The sequence below is a fragment of the Equus asinus genome, chromosome 3 (assembly GCF_041296235.1).
Source record: "Equus asinus isolate D_3611 breed Donkey chromosome 3, EquAss-T2T_v2, whole genome shotgun sequence".
NCBI classification, from domain to species: domain Eukaryota; kingdom Metazoa; phylum Chordata; class Mammalia; order Perissodactyla; family Equidae; genus Equus; species Equus asinus.
The window spans coordinates 58173502-58197804 of NC_091792.1; the positions used below are offsets into that span (position 1 = coordinate 58173502).

General features: G+C 42.1%; 1 protein-coding gene across 2 annotated transcripts in view; it reads left to right on the forward strand.

Moving 5' to 3' along the window:
* Positions 1-1451: 1451 nt before the first annotated feature.
* GALNT7 (polypeptide N-acetylgalactosaminyltransferase 7) overlaps positions 1452-24303 on the forward strand; it is a 135576-nt gene continuing 112724 nt past the window's right edge. Inside the window, exon 1 of one of the 2 annotated variants that reach the window (XM_044766948.2) lies at positions 1452-1776. In XM_044766948.2, the coding sequence (XP_044622883.1) occupies positions 1651-1776 (126 nt within the window). In that variant the 5' untranslated portion in view covers positions 1452-1650. The remainder of the gene's footprint in view (positions 1777-24303) is intronic. The other variant, XM_044766949.2, reaches the window with a different exon arrangement.

Below are 24303 nucleotides of genomic sequence, written 5' to 3' on the forward strand. Positions count from 1 at the left end.
AAGGTAACTAACTGGCTTTTAACTGAAGCGGTTGATGAAAATGCTGAGTCAGTCAGGGATTTGTGTCCAACACCCGGAACCCCTCCTCCAGGTGCTCTGTATGTTGGGCTTACACGCAATACTGTGTAAAATTATTGAGCCAACCAAGAATATATCTAACTATATTCTACATTCCCCCATGTGGTGCACGAGGATTTCACTTCAAACATTTTGTGAAAATTCTGAAATGATGGACTCTACAGAATTCCCCAATATAGTAGGTAGTGAAATCCAAACTATAAAGCACATTAAGTACAATTCTTTATCTATCTTGATGATTCCAATTCTCTATTTCATTCTAAAAATTCAAATAACCAGATTTTACTTGTTTTAAGGTACGAGCAGATATGAAACAATATCAGGAAGAAGGATCTACCTTCACTGCCCTGAAACTTAGGATAAGATACTAAACATTCTTTTCAACTTAGTTTAAGATACAGTACACGGATAAGGTAATTACATACACTTGGCAATATAATAAAGTGACTGACATCTTTATTGGGAGATAAAAAAATTATTCCCTCAGGGTGGGGCATCTGGCTAAAGACTTGTCAGTATCCTTTCCTGTCTAATTTAGATCTCAGAAGCAGAAAAGGCGTTTCAAAAACAAATCAAGGAAGCTCCATCAAGCGGTAAAAATCGGGTCTGGGGGAGACAATGAGACTGGAGCGTTGCTTTAAACACCCGAAATCCTCGGATCTCCGAAGAGAAACTTAGCTGGGCTTTCTTCTAATTAGCTAAAGAGAAAGTGAAATACTGGCGTTCCCAGTGAGCTCCTCCAGTCCAGTGATATTTGCACATCACACCAGGACCTTTCGGTTGCAAATCTACCTCCTTAAGGAGCTGTGTGAAAAAGCAAGAACAATCAATAAGAAAAAAATCCTCTCAGCTATAAATCAGCCACGTGGAGCTGCTGCTGCTGCAGCGGTAGCCCTGACTTCCTGGTTTGCTTCCTGCAAGCCTTGCGGCTGGGGGCTCCGGGCAGTGGGTGTAAGAAAAGCAGGGGGCGTGGGGGGAGGGGGCAGCCTAGAACCGCTCCAGGGCCCCCGGGGGACGGGGACGGGGGCGGCGGGCCGGGAGATCCTGAAGGGCACGGGCGTTAAGGACAGTTACGGCCCATAATTAAATAAAAGTTCGGGAATCTGGAAGCTTTAAGAGCTGAGCTGTGGGGCAAAGGCTAAGGAGCAGACGTGGGGAAAGTGTAAGTTAGTTACAGGGGCATTGCGAAGGGGGTGCGTGTGGACAGTGTGGACAGAAGGGGACTGCGGATCTGGAAGGGGGCAGGTAGAGAGAAAGGACGCTTAGAAGAGCCAGGCTCCCGGGCCGCTCGGCGCTCTGCGGAGGCCGCCGGGGGGAGGGGGGCGGCGGCGGAGGAGCGCGGGCCGAGCCTGCGGGCTGCGGGGAGGGGGCGGAGGGAAGAGCACGGGGGAAGGTAGAGCCGAGGGGAGTTCCGGATCTGGAGCTGGAAAGGGCAGGCGGCGGAGAGGGCGGCAGCCGAAGCGACAGGGGTGGGGGAGGGAGGAGGAGGAGAGCCGGAGGAGGGGGAAGGAGGGAGGGAAGAGCTGTGGCGGCGGCTGCGCCGGGCTGTGTGTCTCTCGCCGCCGGAGGAAGATGAGGCTGAAGCTTGGGTTCATCTTACGCAGTCTGCTGGTGGTGGGAAGCTTCCTGGGGCTAGTGGTCCTCTGGTCTTCCCTGTCCCCGCGGCCGGACGACCCGAGCCCGCTGAGCAGGATGAGGGTGAGTGACCCGCCCGCCCCCTCCGGCGACGGCGACCCGCAACTTGTTTTGTTCGCGCGCGCTTGTGGCGGGAGCGGGGGCCGGCGGAGCTCCGCAGGTGGGGCCGGGCCGGCGCGGGCCGATCGGGGCGCCGAGCCCCGCGCACTCCTCCCGGTGCCGCCGCCGCCGGCCCGCCCCCTCGCCGCCCCTTCCTCTCGCACTTCCCCGCCCCGGGCTCTGCCGCCGACACCCGCGCTCCACGCCGGGACTGCGGGGCGGAGCGGGCGGAGCGCTGGCTCCGGGGGGGTCGCGGCCGCCGGGTTCCCCCATCCTCCGGGCCAGGACCGCCGCGGCCGGGGCCCGGGGACGCGGGCTGGGTCCAGGCTGCGGCCTGTGGCGCGTGCAGGCCCGAAGGAGGCGAGATGCCGCCGCTGCCATCACCACCGGTCGGGACCAGGCCCCTCGTCCCGCCTTCCCCGCCGCCACCGCCCGTCCGCGGGTGCTCGCCGCCCGGGGCTCCCCCAGCCGCCGGCCCGCCCGCCCGGGAGTGGGAGGGAGATGGCGCCCCGCCTCCGGCTCCTACGGAGCGCGCCGCCTCCCCCTCTACCCCTATGCCGGGAGACGGGGTGCGCTGGGCAGCTCAGGCCTCTCGCCCCGGCCCGGCCCGGCCCGGCCTCGCGCCTCCCCGGCCAGGGGTGCGGCAGTTGGCGAGGGGCATCCCCGTACTCAGCCCCGCGCGCCTCCGGGCAGCCCCTTGTCGCGGGCGGCGCGCCTGTTCTCCCGCTCGGGCCGGCCCGGGCCGGGGACTGGGAGCGAGTCCCCTTCCCGGCTGCGGCAGGGCTGCTCCGGCCGGGAAACTAACTTGTCCCCCGCCCCGCCGCTCGGCCCGCCGCCGAGGAGCTGCCAGCGCTCCGCTGGGACGCATCTGTCTGCCGCCCGGGGCGCAACGGTTCGCGATGACAGTCCCTTGCCTTTGAGGGTTTAGTCAGGCGCCTCGGAGCAGTAGTTACCGTGAGCCGCGGCGGGGGGGCGGGGGGCCGGCGACTGCGGCGTTGCTGACCCAACAGGGCGGCTGCGTGCCGGCCTCCCCACGCACCCCCCGCCCCATCCCGGAGGCGGGAGAGCCCCCTGGGCCCGCCGCCCTGGGGTAAGGGAGGCCGTCTGGAGTTCAGGGCCACCGAGCGGCCGTGGGAGCGGTTGTGCTCTGTTGTGAAGTGCCTTTTGCAAATATTATCTGCATTGCATCTGCGTGACCTCCTTTATTAACTTTCCTTCTGGAAAGTTAGCATCAGGAAGTAGAGTGAGAAAGGCTTCCTTTCAAGAGTAAATCCCAGGAAGAGGTCTCCTTATCCGTGCCTGCCTATGTGATGAGGTTAGGTTCCCTCTCAGGATTTAAGTTTTAGTCTATGAAGTCTTTACTGCAGTGGAATCTCTTTATGATATCTGAGGTGGATTCCCCTCGAAGTCATCTAAATGAATGATTGTAAAAAGTACCGAATTTTCAAGGCTCTCAGCTGTCATGGAGTAATGGTGACCTCTTTATGATTTCCCTTTCAAATTGATTTGACAAAAGACAACTGAGTATTGCAATTGTTTGAGAGTATTTAAGTCGTCAAATAGCCCTTTGGAGAGAGCGAGAAAGGTTGAAAAACTATTTTCTGGGAGAGAAATCCTGGAAAGACTGACGAAAATAGCCATATTCAGAATGCCCTGCAGTTCAGATGACAAGCCTTTTAAAGAGGTGGTGGAGCCTCAGTGCCCATCTCTTGAAATATTTTATTAGTGCTGATACATAGTAAGTACTGAGCCACAATGCCCGATTAATAGCTGTAGGAGGTGATGACATCTTGATTTTTGGTCCAGCTTTTTTGGTAGTTAGTGGGTCTACTGTAATTTCTCTCATTTCTCAAAGATAGAAGCTGGCTTTTTAGGACTTTAAAGCATAATTAACATTATGAAGAAGCCTCATGTGTCAGGAGAGCGAAACGCTTTTATTAACTTTGCAGGCAAATGTTAACCAAGCAGTTTAAGGCACAGCTTATGAATCATAGGAGCACAAATAAGGAACTATTGCCTCCCTTTCATCAAAACGAACTTCAAAGCTCCTGAGAGAGGGCGCTAGAAGAACATCTCCTACTGGTGGGGGAAGATCCTGACCAGTACTCAGATTCTGACTCCTGAGTTTCCTTTCTGGTTCTTTTGTTTTGATTATGATTGCAGACACTTCCATCCGCTGTGAGACACTTAATGTGGGCTTTTTAGGATCCCTGTAAATGGCCTGAGATAGGCTAGAACAATCCAATTGACCAAATATAGGTTCGGCCTCTACTCCAACAAGCTTGTACTTGTGGCTCCACCCTGTGCCACTTTTTCTGTTGTATTTTCAATGTTTCAGGCACGAAAGTCTGTTGCAACCTGGTCCTCTTTTTTTTTTTTTTACCTAGATTACTTCCTCTTTGCCATCTGCCCAGCCATGGAGGGCTCTATTGCAAAACGTGTTACCTGTGGTCAAGACATGAGAATCACATTTCCTCTCTCTCTCCCATCTCTGGGCCTCTTGCTCAGTTTCTCTGAGGTGAACGATGTGGAAAATGATCTTACTGTTCAAGTCATACTCTGTTGTGTATGGTTTGATGTATTCAACAAATATTTTTGAGTGCCTACTGTGTACCAGTGCTGGTGGTTGAGGAAACACTCCTTGGCCCTAACCTCATGGATCTTGAAGTCTAGTATGGGACGAAAACCTCATTAATCAAGACTCCACAAATCTATAAATAAGAACTGTGCTACATGCTGTGAAGAAAAACCATAGCGGGTAAGACAATGGAGGAGCTTGGTCATAAAAGCCTGATCTGAAGAAATGACTTTGTTTCTTTAAAATTTTTTTGCTGAGGAAGATTAGCCCTGAGCTAACATCTGTTGCCAGTCTTCCTCTTTGCCTGAGGAAGATCAGCCCTGAGCTAACATCTGTGCCAGCCTTTCTCTCCTTTATATTTGGTTTGCTGCCACAGCGTGGCTGATGAGTGGTGTAGGTCCACATCTGGGATCCAAACCTGTGAACCCGGGCCACCAAAGCAGAGTGTGCCGAGCTTAAGCACTATGCCATAGGGCTGGCCCCTGAAGAAATGACTTTTCAGTTGAAATCTGAAGATTTGAAGAAAAGTAGTTGTTTATCTGAGTGATGGGGCCCCAGGGCACTCCTGAGAGGGGAAGTATGTGCAAAGGTCCTGAGGTAGGAGGTAGTAGTATGGTGAACAAAGGAACTGGAAGAAGAACTCTATAGTTAGAACATGGTGAATGAGAAGAGAGGTCAAGTGAGAATGCAAAGGTAGGTAGTATGGGTCTTGTAGACTGTGCTAAGGATTAGGTCTTTAGAGCAGTGGGAAGCCATTGAAGGGTTTTTAAGTAGGGGAGACACAAGATCAGACTTGTGTTTTGGGGAAAGAACACTCTGGCTGCCTGCAGGACGTATGAAGTGCTTTAGAGCAAGAGCAGATAAGAGGAGTCCTGTTGGAGGTTATAGTAGTTCAGGCGGGACGTGCTGGTGCTTGGATTGGCGGATTGGCAGGGTGACAGTGGAAGTGCAGAAAAGCAAATTGATTCAAGAACTATTAAAGATGCAAAGGCCTCAGGACCAGGTGTTGGATGTGGGAGTGAAGGAGAAGAAGGTGTCAGGAGGTTTAGGATGGTGGGAGATCTGGCACATTGACAGTGCAGAGGACAAAATTCATACATTCTTATTGTTGTGTTTTGTGATTGTGGTAAGGCTTAATTCTTTAGGCTTAGTACCCTGGATGTTCTAAGGTCAGCATTTATTAAGACCATCTGTTTAGCACTTGGAAAGTACAGAAAGTTCCTTATTTACGTAAAGTGTAGTATCTCCCAGGCCACCTAACCCAGGTTTTAGCCCTGAGTGAGTGTTTCCAGTTGAATCAAAGCCTCTGCAAAAGGTTTGTAATGGAAACGTTGAAAGATCTTCAGCCTTTCTAGTATAGCAGGTTCAGCGGTGGTGAGAAGCTGGGTGTGAACTGGTGAGTCTCTGTATGTGCAAATGCTACTTCTGTCAAACCATTAATGCCGCTTAGGCTCGGATCATACATAGTAGGACTAATTCAGGGACCTTTCCTAGGCAGAGAGTGATAAGCAAGCTAAGAACAGCTGAAAGGAAAATCGCTTAAAAGAGGATGAGTGACTGAATTGATCACCCTGTCGCGGGCAAGTTCCACCTTACCGAAGCCTTTTCTCTCAGGGAGGCTTGGTTGCAACCTGGAAAACTCTACCTTCCACGTAGAGAGTTTATGTCAAATGGAAGCTCCCTTCATGCTGTCAGGGATGGAGCTATCACTTAGCCTGAGTGTCGTGTCCTGAGTGGTCACTGTTGTCTCAGTTCCCCAGGCGAATGGCCTCAGGATTGGTTTTTGTTCTGCTCTCCTCTCTTACCCACACAATAAAAAAACTGCCACATTACCAAGGCTAAGAAATCTGGGCTTTATAGACCTGCTGAAATTATCGCAGACTTTTGTGTACATGTGTGTTCTTCATGGTCGGAATCGAAAGCTTTCATGTTTCTTAAAGGTGCCTGGAAACCACTGACTGAGTCCTTTGGAGGCAGGCTTCGTGTTTCCTGCTCATGGAGTAGCTCCCCATCTTGCAAGGGGCTGAAGCACTAATTTATGCCTCCCCTATAGGTCTGGACACCCTGGAAATGCAAACATTCCTAAAAATTGCTGTATCTTAGGGTTCTGTGGAAGTGTTTCCCATCCAGTGCTTGAAGGTCCAGCATGGATCTGGGTACTACCACACCTCTCCATTCCCTCCCGCCTCCAGTAAGACCCCATTGGAGAATACGGGAATACCTCAACTAAAGGGATCACATCCCAGCTGAAGAAAAAGATGCAATACTCGCATGGCCTGGCTTCCTTAATCCAATAGCAATATAAGGAAACACTGAGAGCTATCATGCGATATATTTCGTTAATAGCTAACCAGAAGGGGGAGAAGGGTTAGAGTGGCCCTTCAGAGAGTGCACAGCTATTAGGAAAGAAAGGAAGAAAACTGTTGGACAGCAGTTGAATTTGGACAACCGTTTTGTGACTGAGGCTGGTTGTGTGGACTGGGAGATAAGGTGTGCGCTACAATTTGTTCTCAGTATAAGCTGTGTTAGATCAGTCAATAGCAAAGTGGAGACAGAGGAAGAGAGAAAATGCATCATGAATGAAAATCAGAATTCTGAACTTGGGCCGTTTGTAAACAGAATACTTGTAAATTCTAACTTGAGTTATAAAGGATTGGTCAGCAAGATTTGAATAGCTATGGAATGTAGGAAAATGATTGTGATTATTCAGCTTCCACCTAAATCATTGTCTTTGTTCATAGTTTGAATTCTGATTTTCACTCCTGAAAATGAATGTACAATCTGACAGGAGAAAAGTAGTTAAATTAAGAATTTAAAATTTCTGGAATAGGACATGTCTTGAGGCTATGAAAGGACTGATTTTATAGTTGGGTTTTTGTCTGGTGGAAGCGGGGAAGGGTGGGAAGGTGGGATATATATTAACAATGTGGACAGAATTATTTGTAAGAATTGAGAGATATAGTTATGTTACAATAAACATGATGGTCATTCACTCTATATTTCAAATATTTACTGAGTGTTCACTAAGTGCCATCCATTGCTCTAGGCATTGGAGATACTGTACGGTACAGTAGAGGACGTAGAAAGTTTTGACATAATAAAGATGTTACTCAGGTATGGACCTAATAACCACGCAGTAGACGTTGTATCCATATTAACAGCAAGTTTCTTTTGATTTATAAAGTCAGGCCTTTTTACAATATCTCCCAATCTCCAGGCATCCATTTTCACTCAAAATAATGTATTGAGGGCTTTTCTCCCTGCAAGGTGCTGGAGAAGTAAAGATGGCGAGGACACAAACTCCGATCCCCTCTCATTAGTGAGATAACCTGTGTGTGAAGATGTAACAGTCATAAAAAGGAGGTCCTTACACAGCTGTAGGAGGTGGGTTTTTCAGAGGCCACAGCCTTTGGCTAGACCTGCAGTGTCGGTGGGATTTGGACAGGCAGAGATGCAGGGAAGAACATTCTAGACTAAAGGAATATGGTGAGACCTGAGAGAAGTCTGGTTTTGTGAAAAGTGGTGAAATTTAAGCTTGGAAAAGTGAGTTTCGGCCACATTTTGAAGGGAGTTAAATGGTGGACTCAGGAACTGCGTTGGGGTTTTAATTCAACAGTTACCGAAGCTTTTGGAAAGCTTTCAAAGTGGAGTTGAGGGAGCGGTGACATTCATTTCTTCATCAATTTTTTTTAATTGAAGCATAATTGATATACAGTGTTATATTTCAGAAGTACAACATAGCGATTCAACGTTTATATACGTTACAAAATGATCACCACTACGTCTATTTACCATCTGTCAACTATATAAAGTTATTACAGTATTTTGACTATATTCCCTGTGCTGTACATTATATCCTATGACTTATTTATTTTTTAACTGGAAGTTTGTACCTCCTGATCCACTCCACCTATGTTGCCCATTCTCTCACCTCCCTCCCCTTGGGCAACCACTAGTTTGTTCTCTGTATCTGTTTTGTTTTTGAGATTCTATATGTAAGTGAAATTCTACAGTATTGGTCTTTCTCTGTCTGACTTATTTCCCTTAGCATAATACCCTCTAGGTCCATCCATGTTGTTGCAAATGGCAGGATTTTGTTCTATTTTATGGCTGAGTAATATTCCATTGCATACATACCGCATCTTCTTTGTCCATTCATCTATTGATGGGCGCTTAGGTTGCTTCCATATCTTGGCTATTGTAAATAATGCTACAGTGAACATGGAGATGCATAGATCTTTTTGAATTAGTGTTTTTGTTTTCTTTGGGTAAATACCCAGAAGTGGAATTTCTGCTTTGTATGGTAGTTCTCTTTTCAATTTTTTTTTTTTTGAGGAAGATTAGCTCTGAGCTAACATCCATGCCCATCTTCCTCTATTGTTTTTTTTATATGTGGGACACCTGCCACAGCATGGCTTGACAAATAGTGTGTAGGTCCGCACCCGGGATCTGAACCAGTGAACCCCAGGCCGCCAAACTGGAACGTGCAAACTTAACCGTTGCGCCACCAGGCTGGCCTCTCCATTTTCAATTTTTTGAGGAACTTCCATACCGTTTTCCATAGTGGCTGTACCAATTTATATTCCTACCAGCAGTACATGAGGGTTCCCTTTTCTGCACATCCTTGCCAGCACTTGTTATTTCTTGCCTTTTTGATAATAGCCATTCTGACAGGTGTGAGGGACAGGTATGAAGTGATAACTTATTGTGGTTTTGATTTGCGTTTCCCTGATGATTAGTGATGCTGAGCATCTTTTCATGTGCCTGTTAGCCATCTGTATATCTTCTTTGGTAAAATGTCTATTCAGGTCCTTTGCCCATATTTTAATTGGATTGGTTTTTTTTTTATATTAAGTTGAGTTCTTTGTATATTTGGAGATGTTAACCCCTTACTGGATATACGATTTGCAAATAACTTCTCCCATTCAGTAGGTAACCTTTTTGTTTTGTTGATGGTTTCTTTCACTGTGCAAAAGCTTTTTAGTTTGATGTAGTCCCATTTGCTTAGTTTTTGCTTTTATTGCCCTTGCCTGAGGAGATCAAAAAAATATTGCTAAGACTGATGTCAAACAGCTTACTGCCTGTGTTTTTTCTTCAGGAATTTTATGGTTTCAGGTTGTAAATTCAAGTCTTTAATCCATTTTCAGTTAATTTTGGTGTATGGCGTAAGATAGTTGTCCGGTTTCATTCTTTTGCATGTAGCTGTCCAGTTTTCCCAACACCATTTATTGAAGAGACTGTCCTTTCCCCGTTGTGTATCCTTGGCTCCTGTGTCATGTATTAATTGGCCATATTTGCGTGGGTTTATTTCTGGGCTCTCTGTTCTGTTCCATTGATTTGTGTCAGTTTTTATTTTTTTTTCTTTTTTCTTTTTTTTTAATTTTTATTTTTTTCGGATGTACATCATATTTCGAATTCTGGATACATTACATCATGTTCACCACCCGAACACTAATTATAGTGCATCCCCTCACATGTGACCCTAGTCACCCCTTTTGCCCTCCCCGCTTCCCCAATGGTAACCACCAGTCCAATCTCCAATGCTATGTGTTTTTTTTTTTTTTGTCGTTTTTATCTTCTACTTATGAGTGAGATCATATGGTATCTGACTTTCTCCCTCTGACTTATTTCACTCAGCATAATACCCTCAAGGTCCATCCATGTTGTCGCAAATGGCCGGATTTCGTTATTTCTTATGGCTGAGTAGTAGTCCATTGTGTATAAATACCACATCTTCTTTATCCATTCATCCCTTGATGGGCACCTAGGTTGCTTCCAAGTCTTGGCTATTGTGTATAATGCCGCAGTGAACATAGGGGTGCAAGTATCTTTATGCCTTTGTGTTTTCAAGTTCTTTGGATAAATACCCAGCAGTGGAATAGCTGGATCATATGGTAGATCTATCCTTAGTTTTCTGAGGATACTCCAAACTGCTTTCCATAGTGGCTGCACCAGTTTGCGCTCCCACCAGCAGTGAACAAGGGTTCCCTTCTCTCCACACCCTCTCCAACATTTGTTGTTTCCTGTCTTGTTAATTATAGCTATTCTGTGTGTCAGTTTTTATGCCTGTATCATACTGGTTTGATTACTGTAGGTTTGTGGTGTAGTTTGTAATCAGGGAGCATGAGACCTCCAGCTTTGTTCTTCTTTTTCAGGATTGCTTTGACTGTTTGGAGTCTTTTGTGATTGCATATAAATTTTAAGATTATTTGTTCTAGTTCTATGAAAAATGCCATTGATATTTTGATAGAGATTGCATTGGGTCTGTAGATTGCTTTGAGTGGTATGGACATTTTAACAATACGAATTCTTCCAGTTCATGAGCACAGTATATCTTTCCATTTATTTGTGTCTTCTTCAATTTCTTTCATCAAAGTCTTATACTTTTCAATGTATAGGTCCTTCACCTCCTTAGTTAAATTTATTCCTAGGTATTTTATTCTTTTTCATGCAGTTGTGAATGGGATTGTTTTCTAAATTTCTCTTTCTGATAGTTCATTGTGAGTGTATAGAAATGAAACATTTCTGTGTGTTGATTTTATATTCTGTAACTTTACTGAATTCATTTATTAGTTCTACTAGTTTTTTGGTGGAGTCTTTAGAGTTTTCTATATATAGTATCATGTCATCTGCAGATAGTGTCAGTTTCACTTCTTCCTTTCCAATTTGGATGCCTTTTCTTTCTTTTTCTTATCTAATTGCTGTGGCTAGGACTTCTAGCACTATGCTGAGTAAAAGTGGTGAGGGCAGGCATCCTTGTTCTTGATCTGAGAGGAACGGCTTCGAGCTTTTGAGTACGATGTTGAGTATGATGTGGATTTGTCACATATGGCCTTTTTTTATGTTGAGAGACTCATCAGCTCTTGAGTCACTAATTCACCCAAATATTTCAAATATTTATTGGGTGTCTACCAAGTACCATCTATTGCTCTAGGCATTGGAGATACTACAGAGTAGTAAATAATAGCAGTGATAATAGATAACATATATAGAATCTTTACTTTGTGCCAGGTAAGCATTCTACGTGTACTGTGTTGTGTAATTGTAACAGTAACCCTCTAATGCAAGTCTAATGTAATCCTCACTTTATAGATGAGGCCACTGATTTACAGAGAGGTGAACTCACTGCCCACGGTCATTTACTTAGTAAGTGGTAGAGCCAGATTCAGTCTCAGGTGTTTTGGCTTCAGAGCCATGCTCGCTGACCCTACACTGCAGATTTTAACAACATAGACAAGCTCATGTGGACTACATTGAAAGGGGGACACAGAGGCAATAGGGAGAAACTCTATGAAGACAATACAGGATAACATGAAGGAGAAAGGAGCAGAAGGGACCACTCAGGGAAGGTGATAGCTGAGCTGAGGCCTGAAGAATGAGTATAAGCCTATAATGCAATTCTGAGGGAAGAGCATTCCAGGCAGAGGGAACAGGAAGGGCAAAGCCCCTGAGGTTTGAATGAGGATAGAATGTTCAAGAAGTAGAATTGGCAGGGCTCTGGGTTGGATAATAAATTATCTAATCTTACTTACTACATATGGTCCTAGATAAACAAAATGAGTAATAACCTTTTTTTTTTTTTTTTTGCCACAGGTTTTTGGGCCAAACACACAAATAACAGTTGCAGTGGGTGAGACAAGAACTGTATTAGCTAAGTCTCCTGGGTCCTGTGGGATCCCAGAGAAAGCAGCATCTAGTCTGCGGGGCTAGGTGCTGTCAGAGCTCATCTTAGAAAGGGCATGTTGGAGGGACGAATACATGAGGAAAGAGGAACAGTATAAGCAAAAGCGGGAAAGATTGTGGCAACTCCTGGGGCTTCATGGTTGGGAGACTGGATAGCAGAGGGGAGGAATGGGAGAGAGAACCCTAGAAAGACAAACAAAATCTGAACCCTGAATATTGTGTATGGTCAGAGCTGGGTTATGAGGAATAATCTGGAAACAGTGCAGGCTAGATTTCAGTGAGGAGAGAAATGGCACTGTAGAACATGATGAGGCCTAAACTAGGAGAAGAACGGTAAGAAAGTAGAATTACCCAGTGTAGCTGGAGGGAGGAGGAATCATACTGGATGAAATGGGGAAGCGAGGATGCTGATGCCTTTAGAAGGAATAGAACTGTCTAAAACAGTGGTTCTCAAACCTCCTCAGGCATCAGAATCACCTAGAGGGTGTGTTAAAACACAGATTACTTGGGGCCTCCTGCCCAGAATTTCTGATTCAGTGGGTTTGGAGTGGGGCAGAGAATTTGCATTTCTAACTAATTCCCAGGTGTCACTGATGTTGCTGTCCAGGGATCACACTTTGAGAAGTGCTGGTCTAAAGGATGTGTACACTTGTTTGGTTTGGGCGTATAGTATTTTACAAACCACAGGTCAGTCAAGTGAAGGTACTGGAATGCAAATGTGCAATGCATAGGAATCAGAACTGGATGCAAAGTGTGCAAATCATTGGCAGGAGCATGTCTGAAGCTCGGGGACTGGATCCGTAGATTAAGGCAGTGTTTGTGGATAGAGGAGAAAACCGTGGGTAGGAAAAAAGAAACATGGAAAATGCCTTCTTTTAGGTGCTGGGAGGGGCAGAGATGAAAGAAGGCACAGGCAGGAGGGAAATGCTTTTGAGAACATTGCCCTGTAGAAAACATGGGCAAAGATAATTTAAGGACAGGACCATCAATAATTTCAAATGCTGCAATATTTGAGCAAGAACCCATTAGAATTAAGGATGCAGCAAGTGGCTGTGGGAGCAGGTTCACCTGCCTGCTAAACCCATAGTGCCTGGGTCTAGATGGGGATACAGTGGCATCTTCACCAGCATCTCAGTAAAAATGAGGACCCAGGAAGACTGGCTCAGATGCAAAAGAAATTCAAGTGAACAGTCACCTTCGCTAGAGGAAACACACAATTAGAAGAGGATGGGTTTTATTAGAGAACAGTAACTACCAAAGGGGAACTTAGCACATTTTGGGTTATGTCTGTTCTGTCTTAAATGGGTGCCTCTCCCCCTCCCCCCACCCACCACCATGGGTGTATATATAGACACAGTTGTACATATGTATTTCAAGCTGAACCATAATCATGTACTTGTGATAATATATACTATAAATACTATACACATTCTACTAAAATGTGATTAGAATACATGTTAGGCATTTTTTGCACTCTATTTTAGTCTGAAATCCAGTAACATGTAAAGCTGTGACTAGAAGAACATTTTAATATTTAAAGTTGGAAAAGAAATTTTACCTGAGAATATTAGGCAATTTTTGGTTTTTAATCCATTAATTTGGCTTATGTGTAATTAAAGGAGAAAACAGAATAGTGAAATTGTATGTTCAGCATTCCAGTAATATTTGTTTTTTAAGATGAGGTCTACTGTTTAATTCTAGTTCAGTCCTGTGATCGCAAAAGCAACGCTGAGACAACTTGAACTGCAATTACCCAGGGCTTAAGTCTTTTTTGGAGAGGGAAGAACTAACTTTCAGTTGCTTCATTTGCTAAGAATCCTGAATATTTCAAAATGAGAAATGTTCTCGTTTCTGCTCCATTATAAACTCCCTTCTGGGCTCCCCAGCCTTCGTAGCGTTTTACAGCGTTGCTCCTGAGAAGCATTTAAACATGCCAACAGGGAGCCCTGATTCAGTTCACAGAATATAAGACCTGGTACACTGAAACTTGAGGAAAAAATTAACTTTGCATTATCTAATTAGGTTTATGGAATTGCTGCAGAGCAGCCTGGTTTCCCAAATCTAGAAGGTACAATTAACCGCAGTATTATATCAATATCAACTAGTGTGCTAATAGGCTTCCAAGCAAAGCAATTGGAATCTGTTATTACCAAGGATGTTTTAAGCTGGATGAATTAAAATTAAATCACATACTATTGGGAGTAGTTCTGTAGGAGAATAGAATAGAATAGATGACCTAATCATTTCTTTCCTCTTTAATCTTTTATTGAGTCCATGGGTTTAAGAATACATTTGGGCCTCCAGAGGTATGCTGTTCTCTTCAATAGTAAACTTACATGCTTAACGATTATCTGGCTTAAACATAATTTTAGCATTTGTAGTTCTTCCCTGTATAAAATATTTTATAACATGCTTTAGCGCTTAATGATTGAGGTAGTTACTTTGAAAACTATGTACTCACTGGTGATGTGTACATCTTATAGGAAGAGTTGGTGTTAATTAAAGAGTAAGCATGTCTTAAGTAGACATTACCTGAGAAACTGCTAAAAAATTGTTTGTCATTCTTATGAGAGGTGGGTGTGCCAGTGTTTCTGTTTCTTAGACTGTAATTATTCTTTGACTCTTGATTTTTCTTTGAATGAAAACACCAAAAAATTAAAAAAAAAAAAAAACCGTGGTAAGATACTCGAATGTGAGGAAGATTTGCAAGTAGCTTTTACAACTAAGTGAATGGCTGAGTCCTGCAGGTGGAAACTTTGATTTGAGACTAACTCATCGAGTCCAGCCACTGAAGTGAAGCAGTACCTCAGGCTCCTAATGTGGTGTAAGAGACACTTTCCAACACTCTTTCAGAATTTGAAACATTAACACTCGTCGAGAAGTGATATCATAACATCAACACAGTATCTTTATGCTTCTGTGAGAATTTCTTTTTTGATAAATTCTTTAGACAGGCTAAATAGAAAAAGGACAATAAAGTACAGTTATACGTTATGAAAATTAAAGTCCCTAAGTCATGAGATTTGAAGTGCTCTAGAGATTTTTTTGTCAGGATTTACAAGTGCATTTTAAATAATTTTACTTTGTTGAATTTAAAGTAAACATTTCATACACATTTTGTCAACATCTGTTATTAGAAAAATAGTTCCCTTATAAACCCAGCAAAAAACTAAACCATCAGTATACTTGAGTCATGCAAGTTTCATTTTGCCAGAGAATATCAAAGCTATCTGGATAAAGATGTTCAGAGACAGAAAATCGGAAGGGAGGAGCATGATATGTAGATTCCATTTCTGTTTATTTTATAGTTTGTTAATTGTATAAACATTTCAAAAGTGGCTCAGGGAGAATCTAGTGGAGTTAAATCAACTAAGATATTTTAATTTGCTTGATTGTTTAATGCTGCTATGAAAAATATATATCTGTGTTGGGAAATAGTTGCCTAGAAAAATTTCCCATGCAGTATGTTACACTGTACTGGAGTGCTTTGTCAATAACAGCCCGTGTACCTATGAAATCAAAGCTCCACTTTATATAGCCATTTCAAAACTTGTCTTAGACATTTTCTCACCTATTTGGCTTGTGATTAGGGATGGGTTTTATTTATGGGATGACTTAAATCCAACCCCCTTCCCCAATATTTTCTCTGGCAATTTAATATTTTGCTGTGCAATTATTAGAACAATTTGATCATTATGCTTCTTAAAATTTATCTAATCGAACAGAATTAGTCTTTAATACCACAAGTTGTCCTGTGTAAGTCTTAGTATTTGTTACCTTTACAATCTGTTTGCAGGGTTTTACATCTTTTCTTTTGAAAGAAAGTTTAAAACACTGTTCAAAAGTCTACTAACTCTTGCCAGAGTGATTTAAAATGAATAAAAAATCCATTAGATTTTTGGCAAATAAGCTCTCAATTATGGTACAGAATAAATGACTATAAAGTGCTTTTTAGAGTAATGGAATGGAAATGACTGAAATCTTATTACTTTACACATGCAGATTTTTCTACTATGGTAGAGTGTTTAGTTCTTCAAGCTAAAAGATCACTGTCAGGATTGGAAACTTTGATCACTTAAAATATATAATTACATTTTAACATTTAAGCAAAGGATTGGTAGAATGGGGAAATATAGGCACACAGTTTCATTAACTGTTGTCTCTGTGTGATGGCCTCAGAGGAAATTCAAAGTCCGGTGTTTGTCAAAGAAGCTTGGAAGAGAGTGTTTCCAGTGTGGTGGTCAATTAAAATGTTTGCTTATGGTCCAGGGAGATCCTAGTGGGTGGTAAAGAGAATACTTTTAGCAACTAGCTTTCTAAAATTCTCTATTCTAAAAATGTGCTCAAAGAGGGTGATTTCCAAATACCTTGGTATTTTAAAGGAGTACATTTTCTATGTGAAATTAAGACAACTCTTTGTAGTTAAGATTTAGACTCTAAACCATGGCATGTGTAACTTCTATTTTAAAATAAATGTAGAGTACATGTAAGCACAGTTGTTAACTTCGAAAATTTTGAAGAGCGATGTCAAACCTGCGAAGTTAACAGAGCCCAAAATACCATGCCTTTTCCCAGGTCCTCCTTGTTTCTTAGCTTGAGAAAGGGATGGCTGACGTCATCTGAAGTATAGGTCAAAATATATATGCACTGTATGGGTGTTGTCAGATTATTTTTCCCAGTGTCCTCTTTGAAATCTGAGGAAGGTGTTAGTGAATGTGGCTTTATTTGACTTTCCATGAATTGCAACCACAGGAAGAGTGCCAGTAACTCTTGTTTGAGCAACCTGTACCTGTGACTAGATTGAAGAAAATTGCAGCCAGAGAGTCTATTAACTAGTTTTATACTGGTACCATCATGTTTCATAAGAGGCAGTTCTCATCCTTGACCTCTGCTCAATTACTGGTAACACTAAGAGAAAAGTAAAGGTTACAATCTTGTTATGTGTTGGCAAAACTCACTTCCTGAAGATGAAGAGAATGGCTTGAAACATGTGTTCTGATTTGCATCTAATTCTTTAGCTTAAATAATAGGCACTTGTGTTTAAAAGCAAACATGTCTTGTGTAATGATTTATGACTTAAAAGGGCTGGTAAAACACGCAGAGTAGCTAAAAAGAGATTGTTGTAAGTGACAATTAAGGAATAGATTTTTAATATTACAGAAAATCAGAAACTAAAGGTAATATATATATATTTGTTCAGTATTTTTGTTTTTTGATGAATCGTGATACCTTTCCTACTGTTCCTTCAATTCTCCATGAAAATAACTGCAATCTGTTCAACTATTTTTTTATTCCCTTGGGACAGAGGATTCCTTTCTTTGATTATGAGACATTTGTTGAGTGGTCAGTTTCTTTGGGTCCCAGTGGGTGCCACATGTGAGAATGATCCTTTCAAAGTTAAAAATGTCGCGCCTGTATTTTATTATCTGCAAGGTAGCGAGACAACCTGCCTGCCATTTGGGCACACAGCATGTCGCCTCTGAATGGTGAGGCTAGCAGCTGACTCATAATTTTCTAACGCAAGCAGAGGTTGCCTTTTTTGAATATACCCAGTTCTTTTTAATTAAAGATAACCAAACCTTCGCAGTCCTGTCAGACTCATCACTCCAGTGATGAGTCAGTGCTAATGAAAAAATAAAATTTCATTTCTAAAATTAGAGATAATGAACCTTTTTTTTTTTAAAACTTTTTGCCCTTTCTGTAATCTCTGCGCGCCACCTCCCCACAATGCCTCTCACATACCTCACTTTTTTTTAACACAATGCTCTAAGAAGCTATTGCATCCTGTGAAATATGACTAGGAATGGAAGGATTAGAGATTTGGTTTTCTTGCAGGAGATTCCTTCCGTCAAAAAAGTGCAGATTTTCCTTAGTTGGAGTGGGCTTAATTTAAAATTGCCTCATATATGTGGTGAAAAAAATCAAATCAAATTTAAGTTACTAAGTGGAACATTAAAAAAAAAATGAAGAACAGATTTAGAACAGTGTTGTTGATACTTTGAAATATGAATATTCTGAAAGTGGAAGTTTCTGTCTACTTCTCTCCATTCCCACTACCTCTCATCAGGTGACCATAAGCATTGGTCCACTTGTCAGAGTTTTTAAGTGGCAACAAAAGATCAGAAAATATACAGTGCCTTATTTAGTCAGGTTCTTGATTTACGTCTAGTGTCTTCCATTGAGATATATACTTGATTTGCTTATTTTATTTTCTAAATCCATGGGCCAGTACTGATACTCAGATAGCTGTTTTTAGATAGGATATCGAAAGTGTACGTTTAAAAACATATTAGTAATAGATGACTGACACCCCAAAAAATAAAACAACAAACATAACAAAAATCACCTTGAGTTAACTGGTTTGGGGTGAAGCAAAAAGCATCAGAAATTGGCTGCATTTCAGTCTGCTCATTATCATTTGGAAATCACCTTTGCTTTGCCAGCGGAGACTTAGGTTGGTTGAATTCTCTTTATTGCTCTGTGAGAGCAGGTAGCAGTGTGCATGACCTCATCAAGTATGTTTAAGGAATGAATGGAGCGCTAAGTGGTGCCTGGAATCTTGGAATGACAACGTCGGTTAGATGCCTAACTTACTGCCTTGAGTGAAGATCAGTAAGTCTCAGAAAAGTGGAAAAATTCATTTTAGAGGGAAAGATAGTATAATTCAGGATTTGGATTACTGCAATTACTTCGCTGAGAGAATTCCCTGATCCTCTAAGAATATAGGTGCTAAATTTGTATGATTTTATAATACTGCTTAAATTCTTCCTGTCCCAGGCAGTGTAGTGGATGAAAACGTATTGGATATTTAGCACAAGCAAAAGAGACGCACAGCTCAGGAATACTAAACCTAGAATTTCGTAGTGTTGGCCAGCTACAAGGAAGCAGTGGAGGTCAAATCTGTGCTGCTGGGGAAGTTTTTTATTATTTCCTTGTGCAAGCCTCAGAGTTTACTCCTGTCCTGCTTTTGCTGTTGTGTGAACTGTGACAGTTTCTGTTGTTATGTAAACTGTGTGCTAGTCAAATACGAAACATAAACTCTGTTTGGGGTCAAGAGACTCCACCATCTCATGGTTTCGGAGTAATCTCATATTTTAGTGGTGGTTTCTTGTCAGTCTCATTGAGATTTTGGAAAACTCAAATAAGTCCATAATTAATGAAAGAAGATTCCTAGGGAAGATACTCTCAAGTTGATTATAGTATTCCTTACTAGAGCTTGAGGGGTAGGGCAGGGCATTTGAGCTTTGTGTAGGAAGAGAAGGGTGTGCCATCTAAGAGGAGGAGGAGCTTTGCTATAGTGCAAGGTCATGTCTAGGCCATTTGTGTTGGGGTGGGGAGCAGGGAGGATGAGGGTATCTAAACCACATACGTGTTTTTTCTTTTTAAAAATAATCAGGCTGATAACTATGAATATTAATCGCCATGAATGCTAAATATCCTGGGGAAATTATATTGATGTTTTAATTTACCTTACTGTGTAGCATGTAGCTCCCTAAGGACAAGCTGCCGGATTAAAAAGAAAAGCTGACATCAATTGTATAGTATAAAAGTGCGTGTGGACTCTGACATGGGTTGAAATCCTGGTGTAAACACTGTTAATAGCTTTAGTGAGTTTGGCCTAGTGACTTCTCCCAGCTTCCTTTTCCTCATCTGTAAGGTAGACACAGTCTGCTTCATAGCAGCGTTCTTGTGCCTCTATTAGGTGAAGTTTATCAGAGCTCCTAGGGCAGTGTTTAACTTGCAGCTTTACACGTATTGTTTTCCCTTTCTTCTTTCTTTTCCTTCTTCTTGGATGAGCATAATAATTTGTACATAGTTTTAAGAGTGCTTAAAAGAAAAATACTTAAGTTATGCAAATTTGTTATGAATTCATTATTTTGAACTATAAGTGGAAAGGGGCTGAATATTGTCTTTTCTCCTAGGCTTTTAGACTTTTTTTTTTTTAAGATTGGCCCTTGAGCTAACAACTGTTGCCAGTCTTCTCTTTTAAATGTTTTTTTCTGCTTTATCTCCCCAACCCCCCCCCCCCCCATACATAGTTGTATATCTTAGTTGCAGGTCCTTCTAGTTGTGGGATGTGGGACGCCGCCTCAACGTGGCCTGACGAGTGGTGCCATGTCCCAGCCCAGGATCCGAACCGGTGAAACGCCGGGCCACCAAAGCAGAGTGCACAAACTTAACCACTCGGCCACGGGGCCGGCCCCCTAGACTTTTGCCTTATAAATTATGTCCTTCAATACGAATGTTCTAAAATGGGGAAAGAGGCAAATGCTATCATTTATTTACTGTTAAAATATACTTTTTCCCTGAATGTAAATGTACCTTCATTGTAGAAAATATAAAAAAGTGAAAGCAAATAAGAAACTAAAAGTCACCCATAACATGTCTTCCTTACTCAAAGCTAATTATTATGATCTGTCTGGTGTATGCCTTGCCCAAATTTAAGTATAGGTAGACATAGACCACGTGTTTACTGCTTTGTGGATGCCCTTTTTTATTTTACTGTGGAAATATTTTAATTTATATATTGTTTCTAGGATATGTATACTGTTTTGTAAACTAATCTTTTAGTATCTGGTTGTTTTAGCACTAAGGTGGTTTAAGGAAAGAGGACATTAGGAAAAAAAAGAAATACCAGTGTGCTGGGAGTTACAGATCCTAAATTGTGTACACCACATTTGCAAAATTGTTTTTCCCTGCCCCTTAAAAAACATAGGTATGACTCTGAGGTTTATAGGATGGTTTATAAAAGCTGCTGTTTAATTTTGGGTGCTTCCTGGCTAAACCAACAATTAAATGGAGAAAAACAGAAGTGATATGAGGAATAAAACTGGGAAGTTACTTATTTCATTCTCTCTTCCTTATTCTTCCCCAAGCACAGTCCACAACCTAATTTTCAGTTGTGGTTGCTGAATACTCTAAAGTTTTTAAACTTCTGCTTAGTGAATAAGTATTAAGAAATCTCAGTCACTGCCATGGGGTTAATTGTGAGGCTTAGTCAATACACTGTTGATTTTATTTATTAATCTTCTTCCTATTGTCTCTGTGTTGTGAAGAATAACTTTTCTTCTACTAGTTCAACTCAGCCACTTCTGGATTTTCTCAAATATTTTTCTCCATATTATGACACTTAAAAATGAAAATTGTGCCCTTTCTTCACTGCGTGGTTGGACTACGCCTGCTCCGCTGTGCAGTGATAGGGGTCTTCTCTTCTCTGTCCTTGAATCTTATTTTAAGCACACACACACGTTTTGTTTATTTATTTATACTTATATATAGTAATAGGTCAGCACCGTCTCTCTGCTCCCATGTGGGGAGCCGAGTTCTAGTCTGAAAGTTGATTGGTGAGCATCAAATACTAGTAGGGACTTCTGTTGAATTCTTGCTATGCCCTCTGCGAGGTGTGTTTACATTCTCAGTTTAATCTGGTGACATTTTACAGATGAGGTAACTTGCAGTTTGGAGAGGTTGAACATCTTGCCTGAGGTCGCCCGGCCTTTGAGGTAATGGAACCAGAGTTCAAGGCCAGGCTGACTGGAGAGCCCGGCCCTCCCAGGGAGATTCAGGACCTCTGAGTAGCGCTTCCTGAACTGTGTTTTGTGAACCAAGATATATTAGCAGGAGTTACTTTAAAAAGGGTTCTTGGGCCAATAAGTTTGAAAAATGTTACATGTTGTATCAGCCCCTCAGAGATTCACAGTGCACATTGGTATGTTAAAAGCTCTGAAAAATCCTACAGAAGATAAACTTGAAGATTTTAGCTCATCTTTTACAAACTGACGTGATTCAGTCTTTGAAGAACTCTAGTGTACTGAGAGAACAGTTTGCTAATAGCTGAGTCTAAGTAAGGGTATTACCTGCGTGATGTTACTGGCCAGTGCTCTGTGGATGGATGCAGCTGTCGCCAGGGGAGGACTCTAGCTGCCTGGGCTTGCTGAATTTTGCCTGTAGGTCTTTACTTACGTGTTCATGTTTGGCATATCATCATCCAACTGTCTGACTCTCGCCGTTCTTTAAGATCCGTCCAAGTTCTGCCTCTCCTCTAAAGCTTTCTTTAACCACTTTAGTCCACATTGATGTCTCCAGTCTCAGAAAGGTTCCTCATTATGGTGTGTGATTATAAATGACTGTAATACTCGAGCGCATGGCTGTTTCCCCAGCTGGTCCCTAAGCTCCTTGAGGGGAGGCCCTATTTGTACTTAAACTCCCTTGGTTTCCCGATGATTAGCCTCTGGTCTTACTGTCTTAGAGGAGAGAGGTCCAAGTTGTTCCAGTGGCTTTTGTTCAGTTGACAGATACTCATAGTCTCCTGACTATGACCCCCAGTGAGACCTGCACTTTATTCTTAATCCTGAAACTTGAGGAACTCATGTAACCATCTTACGAAACACTCGCTTCAGCAGTCATGCTCCTTGTATTGCTTTTATTGCTTTCCAGTGGGACAAACTCAATGATTTTGCTGTGTTATTTATCAAAAATGATTTCAGTTCTGTTGTAAATTTTCATACAAAGAAAGTATTTCACAATTACAGAAAAATCCTACTGATTAGTTACAATAGGTTTCTTAGAACAGCCCCTGCCTGACTGTCACCTACGTCTCGCTCCACTGCCTCAGGAGCCCAGTGGATCTGCTAAGAATTTATGATTAGGAATTTCTTGTATACAGAGAATCTCAACATATGTGGTGTTGACTTTGGTTGTGAGGCAAATGGTTTTAAGTATAACTCATATTAGATTGCTGTTCATATAGAAATAGATAGATGTCCAGTGTATAAATTGTGTTTCAGTTACTGGAAACCCACTTTAGATTATGAAAATACCAAAGCAGGTCCCCCAAACCAAATAGATGCTTTTACAGACATTTTGCAGGCACATACAACCAAAACCGTATCCTGTCTGTTATGTGGATAAATTTTTCTGCATAGGCAGGATTGAGCAAAGCTTCTTAAAATATGAGTCTAATAAAGTTTGCACTGAAAGCATCACCTTTTCTTTTGGAAATTCCCTGAAGTAATCATGGATCTTCTTCCTTTGCTCAAAGGAACTTCTTTGTACAAAATTAACATCATCTATCTTGACCGTTTTCACCCCATGCTCAGTGCGCACAAATGCCTGTGGAAGTCGTTGAATGATGCCTGCCAGGAAACAGATGATTTCTTCCACCATCCCGGTCTTCCCTGGGAAATACAGGAAGGGCAGACCACAGGTTCAGTTATCAATTGGCTCTGTTGGCTCTATGTGAATGTTAAGGGGTGGTAACTAGGTATTTGGGGTTTATATCAATTAAAGTACAGATTTAACTACTATAAAAGAAATCCAAAAAGTTAGAGTTTTTTTCTCTTACTCAAACTGATCCAGCAACTCTTCATAGTCCTGTGTGACATCATCAGGGATCCATACCCCTTCTCCATGTTATTTTTGTCATTCCTAGAAAGTTGCTCTCATTTCCGTGGGCTGAGATTTCACCACCTTATCCACATTCCGTCAATAGGAAGGAAGGAAACAGGAGAGTTTCTTCTTCCATTTGTACATGTCACTTTAAGCCACATTCCATTGGCCAAAATGTGGTCACTCTGAGGGAAGTTGGAAATGTATCTTTATTCTGGGTGGCTATGTGCATGGCTAATAACTGGAGGTTAGGAGGTGGGTAATTAATGAGAGAGAAGGAGAGAAAGGATATTGAGGAATAGTAGTCTTTGCCACAAGGTAATAACATACAAGTTTTTTAATGATAAAGTTGTAAAAGCAAGGGTCAAAAGGCACTTGCAGCTCAACTTTTGGTTCTACCTAACTTTTCCTTCCCTAGAACAATCAGCATGGTGTTGGTATGTGGTGTAAGTTTGGTCTTCTTACCCAAACGTAAAATTTTCTTATTTTTGTATTACTTAATTAACTGTTGATTCCAAGACTCTTTTCAGAGCTGTCTGCTAAGCTCACATCAACAGGAGCAGGTTTTAAGTTTTTCTTATGCACTCATTATCACCAAGCAATACTTTTTAACATAGGTGTTCAGTGAATTCCATCACATTGAATTATGATGAGTTATTCAAATTCTGCCTCTTTTGATAATAGAGTCAGTCAGTGGTTTCTTGTCTTTTTTTATGCCAACTGGAATAGTCCATAATTCCTGCAGCAGATGCTTCATCCATGCTCAGAAATGTAGAGGAGGTATGGAATTTTCTGGGTTGGTGAAGATTTGTGACCACAAAGTCACTCTCAGGCCCCTTTGC